At 41.1% G+C, this 7,689-nt stretch overlaps 1 protein-coding gene across 1 annotated transcript; it reads right to left on the minus strand.

The window, feature by feature from the left end:
• Positions 1-1,180: 1,180 nt before the first annotated feature.
• LOC115386735 (promethin-like) lies at positions 1,181-3,367 on the minus strand. Its single transcript, XM_030089171.1, has 5 exons — positions 3,041-3,367; positions 2,744-2,833; positions 2,484-2,652; positions 2,245-2,390; positions 1,181-1,626 (listed from the first exon to the last, which is right to left on the minus strand). The coding sequence occupies exons 2-5, from the start codon at positions 2,819-2,821 to the stop codon at positions 1,570-1,572; spliced, it is 450 nt and encodes a 149-aa protein (XP_029945031.1). The 5' UTR covers positions 2,822-2,833; positions 3,041-3,367; the 3' UTR covers positions 1,181-1,569.
• Between the last annotated feature and the right edge of the window lie 4,322 nt (positions 3,368-7,689).

Below are 7,689 nucleotides of genomic sequence, written 5' to 3' on the forward strand. Positions count from 1 at the left end.
ATATATATATATATATATATATATATATATATATATATATATATATATATAAAGAAAGTTAATTTATACTTTTGTATTTAAGCATAATTCAGAACAGTGGCCTCTTTAGGCCTATTTCAGGGGGTCTGAAGCCCCATAATAAAGGCTACATATTCAATATAAAGTGGCCACATTATGAGTTTAAATGAATAATCATATAACCGTTCGTTATTCAGTAAAATATGATCAGAAATCATATTTTCTGTGGTGTAGAAATGAACTTAACTAAATTAAATTTGAGTAATGTCAAGATGATTGTGAAGTTGTGTTGAAGCTACATTTTCACTTCAGTGCATTCAGAATTTACAGCTTTCAGAACATGACCAGTGTTTTAATGTAGATGTTATATTCTAGTCAGGCAGGTCAGAGGTCAGCTCACATGTTCTATTGGGGTCCTGGAGTTACAGGAAGCAAAGGCGTTAACCAGGTAGAGTGAGCAGTGACATGTTCTGTGCAGCACCTGTTAATAAAGTTCATAGTTCTGTAGCTTCATACCAGCATCAAGTTATGTGCGATGTGAGTAATGATCACATATTTATGTGACATGTAACAATAATTAATTTATTAAAAAAAAAAAAAAAAAAAAAAAAAAAAAAGAGGTGTGCCCCTAAGCTCTGGCTGGTGGACTCCTTGGGGTCCATGGACCCAAGTTTAAGGTCTGATGCTGTTAAACATACTGTTAGCGTCCAAGCCTGTATTTGTTGTTGTACTGTTTTAAGAAAAAAACAAATTAAAATGATAATGAATCATTTATTGATCTTTCTTTGCAGTTTGTGGAGGTTTGTGCTACATTTGCTCATATCCTGAACATCTCCTGGGGGTGAAGCCCCCCGTCCCCAAAACCCGGTAACGCCTGTTTCTGAACTTGTGCTCAAGTAAGAAAGTGAGCAACTCAGCATATGTGACAATGAATAACAAACCAATAAAACTGAAACAATAAGTAACAATACCGTCCAAGTCCAAATCTTTGATCAGTCGACCTCTTGATCACGTTACATTTAATTTCCACATTCATTCAAACTAGATACCAGATTACCAGAAGAGCAATTTGGGCACTATTAACCACCGGGAAAGTTCTCGTCAGTCTTTGGAAATGAGAGCAGAAACAAGGTTTTCGTTCTGATAAGCGTTTATTCAGAGCTTTATGTTTTATACACGCATGAACAAGACTGCGCTCTTTGCAACAGCAAATATAAACGGCGCACAACAACTGTGTAAAGAGCTCAATAAAATAAATAGCTGCAAACAAATGTAACACGTAAAGGCATTTTCGTACTGAAGCACCATTTAAAGGCGCTGAGGGTTTCCATTTCAAGCTTTGTTAATTCTGACATTTTTTCTGTGTGCAAATTAGACTAAAATCAGCTCATGAAGCAGATGAAAGATGAGTTCTTTCAGACTACAAACTACATGGAGACGACAAGATAAAACTCCGGATGTAACAGTAACCACCAGTGTGCTTCCAAAATTAATTTAAACACCAGATTCCAGATTTTAGCATTCAGAGTGTCGCATGTCGAGAGAAGAGAACTACTGTGTTTCTGCTGACGTGTCATCGCCGCCGTCCTTCTCCTCGCTTTGACTTCTCTGGAAGAGGAAAAACATGATTAACAAATATTTATGTCAACGTTCTTGTCATATAAAACACAAGACAGATGCATCTAAAGTCAAACAGTTTTAGACTTATTGCACATTGATGGAATTATTTCAAACACTTCATGCAAGCTGACATAGAAAATCACAAAATACGTCTTTTTAAATGTTAGAATATTTAAAAAGATCTCATTTTTTCTGTAATTTCACCTGTATGCCATATGTCACAATGAAAACATTTAATTGATGTTATTGATTTATAAAAAAACTGACAAAGTGACTTTTTCAATGTTTTATTTTTTTTAGATCACCTGTGTGTGTTTCTGAATAGTCTAATTTCACTGATGATAAATTAAATGATCATGCTATCTTTTTAAAGACATGAATCATAAGCCTGGTCTTGTAACATACTGTACATGATCTGTTACTCATTTGTGCATATTTTGCTCCTGATGTGTATACAAGCTAAAATATAAAGGCTGCAGGTGGTGTGACGAGAACATTTCTTGTCTTATATTACAAAAAGTTAATGTCCTGTTAAAATGGGAAAGTTATTGGAAATATTTGTGAGGAAAACCTCTCCAGACCACATGTGTCCGTAACAGCCTTTACCTCGGCCTGCCTTGTGTTATAGCAGCTCAGGAGGCTGGAGCTGGTGGTGTAGACTACATTAATGAAGACTGCAACCACGACGGAGAAGACGCCGATGCCGGACAGCACACACAGCAGGGTCACCCCGCCGACAAACAACAAGAACGCTGAAAGACACACAAACACACACAAGAAAAACGTTAGTCACAGCAAAAAAGGCTAGAAGAAAAGTCTTGTGGATTTCACTGTGATGGACCAACCCTCAAAGAAGACGAAGCCTACAGCTGCCATGATGAGAGTCACAAGTGCAAAACTGAGGAAGAGTCCAAAAGGCAGAGCAGCCATGGCGCTGAAGAGCATCACTGAGAGAGCCACGAAGGGGTGGCTGCTGAGGTACTGCCCGATTCTGGAATTCATCACCTGAGCCACCTGGAGACGGGAGAAGGACACAGTGAGGATGAGGAGGAGGAAGAAGTGAAGAGATGCTCCACACCGGTGTAGAGGTGAGGTTCGGGGTTACTTTGGGATCCTCCTGGAGGCGATTCAGCAGGGCCGTCCATCTCCCGTACAGCTGCTGGACTCTGCTGCTGCTCTGCATCTTTTCACACAACTGGACAGATGGAGAAATCACAGCAAGGGTCAGCCCTGACCCCTGACCCAAAGTCAACAAGACCGGTGAAGTCTCAGTACAAACACTCTCTAAAGTTACTCCAACAGCTTCTGTTTTAAAAATACAAAAACCAGACACAGTTTCAGTGACTTAAACAAATGACAAACTGAGAGCTCACAGCTGAACTGCTGAACTCTTTAATCTCACCTTTGTGAATCCCTTCCTGAGCAAAGGAGTCCTGAGTGAAGAGATCCTTGAGGTCCTCAGCAAACTTCAGCACGTAGCATTTGAAACTGTATCGTGTTGTTGCCACACATACTTATCCAGCACTGACACAACACACCCTTCTTTTTGAAAACACACCTCTTCCCTTCGCTTCTTTCTCCTCCTTCCTCTTCTGGATTCCAGGCAGAGACACAGAAACAAAGGCCTCTGAGCGTCACTGCTGCCATCTACTGTTCAGCCAGCATATTACAGCTGGAGCCTGCAGCAGCAGTCAACCCGCTTTTTGGTGTTTAGAACTAACTGGGAGAAAGACAGGCACTGGTTTCATGATAACTGCGCTGCACAGAAAGAATGTCTACATCTTTATTATTTAGACCAAAAGTTTTACCAAAGTTTTATAACGTTTAAACTTGTTCTTGGCTTTTAGTGAAGATTGATTTCTATTAAGTAATGTTTGATTGTTGTTTTGTCCTTTGTAATAACAAAACTATATTTTATTTGTAAAGCATTTTCCATTCACGTAAAATCTCAAAGTACAATTTAAAAGGTGAGGAGGGGATAAAAACAACACCCCGACCACCACCACCAACAACAACAACAACAAAATTCCCCCACAACAAGTACCGTACATTAGACTTTCAAGGGCGTTTAATAAGAAGCTTTGCTAAAGAAGAGAGGTCTAAACATCTTTTTTAAAAGCCTGAACTGTCTGTAGAGCTCTTAGGTGGTCAGTGAGGGAGGTCCAGATTAGAGATGCGCGGATTGCGGTTGCACCCGCGGAGCCCGCGGATAACCGCGGATCGGGCGGATGACGTGTCGAAAAATTAAGTTTTTAATGACATTCGGGTGGGTTGCGGTTGAAGCACTCAAATAAAAAAAGCAACAAAACGCTATTCTGCGTATGGCGGGTTCGGTTTTGAAAATTGATAAAAAATCTTTCGTGCGGGCGGATAGCGGGCGGATGGAGATTTTAAGAAGCGGTTGCGGATGGAAAAATGAGCCATCCGCGCATCTCTAGTCCAGATGTGAGGGGCGGCTGTGCAGAAGGCACAGTAGTCATGCTTTTGCACTGTCGTCAGAATCCCAGCACTGTTTTGAATGTACTGGAGCTTTTGAAGGCTATTGCTCGGGATCCCATTGAGAAGTGTGTTGTGTGATGCCCACCAGTGTGTGCCCACTTGTGTAAATGTATTTTTGTGTTTATTTGAGTTTTGCCCTTTGATGTGTTTGTAGTATTTTGTAAAAAGACATTTAAAAGACATGATTTATGAAATGGACATGTAATTGCAGCCTTCCAGCCAGTAGGAGGCACTGTTAGTCTGTGGTATCTGTCACCTGCGGATCACTGCATGATCCAGCGAAGGAGAAGCCACGGCTCCCGTGTCGTCGTTTCAGGTATGAATAGGGTTGCCAACTCCCAGAGATTGAAATAAGGAACGCCTCTCGCGGGCAGCTGAAAAAAACTGGGTTTTTGGGGGGTGAAAAACACATATATAACAGCATTTTGCCACAGTTATACCTATTACAGACTATAAAAACACATTAGGCTACTGCATTACACCTACAGTAGCAAGATTACAATAACTCATGATCAGCTTGATCAGTTTGTATTTGAGGCCTACAGTGAGACAGTTATCATTCAAGTATCATCCATCATGGACAGCAGCTCTCAGCCACTGCACCGGACGGTAGAGGAGCTCAGCAGCTCCTTCAGAGGAGACTGAGACCCTCAGAGCAGGAAGGAGCTACCACAGGTCTCTCATCCCCACCGCTGTCAGACTGTACAATTCTACTGTGTAGAATATGTGCAATAATCCTGGACATTATAATATTCTGCACCCCCCCTAAAGAAATTCAGCGACACTTTATCATCCATTCACTCTGCTGTATCCATTCACTCCGCTAAAACATATTGTACATATTATATATCATACTGTATAGTTATATACTGCATCGTATATTGCATATTGTATTGTATATATTGTATATAATATATATATCCTGTTATATTTTTAAGATTCAGGTTGTACATACAGTTAAATCTTTATTGTCTTTTGCTTCTATTATCAATCCTAGTATGATTTGCACTATCATTTGTTAATTATTGCACCATTCATTACTTTTGCATCCTGCTGTGAGTTCTATGAGCCGATACACCTGCAAATTTCTCCACTGTGAGATTGATAAAGTCTTCTATTCTATTCTATTCTCTTCTATTCTATTCTATTCTATTTTTATTGTTAAATGTGCAAAATAACATCAAACAGCTGCTGTCTCTTCTGGATTTTAACATGTTCTTTTTTTTATTTTCAACTAAAAAAGTGCAAAATCAAAACTGAAAAAACTTCTGAACAAAAAAACAACAAGGTTCCGTTTCTAAACTGAAAACACTCCACAGTCTGCAGCAGCAGACACACATCAATGAACTAAACATGATACATCCGATATGGAAACGGCACAAACTTACATGTCTCTGGAAGCCATGCTGCGCTGCCTTAATGTTTTGATTTCCTTCCTCCCATGCGCTCTGTGACCAAACTGACTATTGGCCAATGAGCTGCCGTAGCCCACGAGGAACGGTCTTTTTTTGACCAATGAGATAAGAGTGATTCTGCGTTGTCGAGCCATCTCTGTCAGCTCATTGGTCACAGAACGTCAGAGAGTCGGTGAACAAATTACCGTAAGTTTTCAAAAAAAAGCGCAAGTTCCATTTCTCACGTTTTGACTCTCACAAAAATACGGAACAAAGTGCGTTCCTTTTCAGCTCAATACGGAACGCACACTTTTACATCCAAATATGGAACGATTCCGTTTTTCAAGGAACGGTTGGCAACTCTAGGTATGAAACATACTCAAAAACAAATGAAAGTGTTCAGGAGACTCACAAATGTTTTGAGTTTGAGTTTGGCGAGATGCAATTGACTCGAATGATCATTAGAGCTCTTAATTTTGTGTTTTTGGGAGCACATGGCAGTCGGAAGTGGCCAAGATGGCGGTGTGGCACGCAGATACAGTTAAAAGATATATTTATATTTCTTTGTATGGGCAGCACGACTCAATTCTGTTGGTGAAAGATTGTTTTTTATTATTTGACTGGCTCCATTACATAATTATACTAAGTTTAAGTGGTGTGCATTTAAAGAAACTGTTAAAAAAAAAGGTTAAATAGTAATGGTAATAGTTAAATAGTAAAATGTTCAGTAAAAGTGAATAAATTCATGTTGTTGTAAAGTTAAAAAGTTTGAAAGTTGTGTCTATTTACATGATTCTGTGGTGTACAAGTCCATGAATATACTTGGAATCCCACCTTGAGAACAATGCTCCACGATGTGGCAAGGGATCCAGCAGCTGATGAAATACGAAAGCAGGCCACAAGCTGCAGCCAACACAAGGGCCTCGCTAGCGGATGAACTTAACAGCTTCTTCACTCGCTTCAAGTCATCAAGATCAGCCACTCTGTTGGTGCCTCGTCGACCCGCCAGCCCCCAGCCTCTCACTCTCCAGGTACATCAGGTGAGGCGTGCACTGAAGGCAGTAAATCCAAGGAAAGCTGCTGGACCGGACGGCATTCTTGGAACTATGCTTCGTGCCTGCGCAGACCAGCTAGCAGGAGTTCTGACGGGGATTTTCAACTCATTCCTGTCACTGGCTGAAGTACCACCCTGTATAAAGGCAGCTACCATCATCCCAGTGCCCAAGACCACCGCCATCAGAGACTTGAATGACTACAGACCAGTGGCACTGACGTCCATGGTGATGAAGTGCTTTGAAAGGCTTGTTCTCCAGCACCTCAAAGCCTGTCTCACCCAGAACTTCGATCCACACCAGAGAGACAGATAGGATATTATATGTCAAGCCGAAAGATTTATGGCCCCCTAATAAACCCCTCCCCTCGCCATATGTCCACCATTTGTCCAGCGTATGTCCACTGCACATTTGTCCCCCCCCCCCCCACTTCCTTCCGTCTGAGGTCTTTTGAAGTTTTTACGACGGGTTAGGTGTTGACACATCTGAAGGGATGAGTAGGAGCCAGACAGACGGTTAGAGGGGGGGTGAATTTATATTGTACTTAGAGATGGCGGAGAAGCGTGTCATGAAGAGGTTATATTACAAGCCGAGTCATCCTGGTAGTTTCGGTGGGGTAGAGCGGCTTCATAAAGCGGTTCAAGATGAGACGGGAAAGAAAGTTAGGGTGGAAGATGTGAAAGACTTTTTATCATCTCAAGACACCTATACTCTGCATAAACCGGCTAGGGTACATTTTCCAAGGAACAGAGTTTTTGTTACAAGACCTCTCAAACAATTTCAGGCAGACCTTTGCGATATGCGCGCATTAGCGGATGAAAATGATGGGTATAGTTATTTACTCACGGTCATCGATGTGTTTTCGAAATTAGCGTACGTGCGAGCTTTGAGAAAGAAGACTGCGGCTGAGGTGGTGTCTGCCTTTGAATCCGTCTTTCGCGAGAGCAAGACGCCTGAAAAACTACAGACTGATGCAGGAAGAGAATTTTTCAATAAAAGTTTCAAGATTCTGATGAGGAAACACAACATCATACATGATGCCACAGCCAGTGATCTAAAAGCCTGCGTGGTTGAAAGATTTAACCGAACGTTAAAGACTAGAATTT

Source organism: Salarias fasciatus, chromosome 4, assembly GCF_902148845.1.
Source record: "Salarias fasciatus chromosome 4, fSalaFa1.1, whole genome shotgun sequence".
Taxonomy (NCBI): domain Eukaryota; kingdom Metazoa; phylum Chordata; class Actinopteri; order Blenniiformes; family Blenniidae; genus Salarias; species Salarias fasciatus.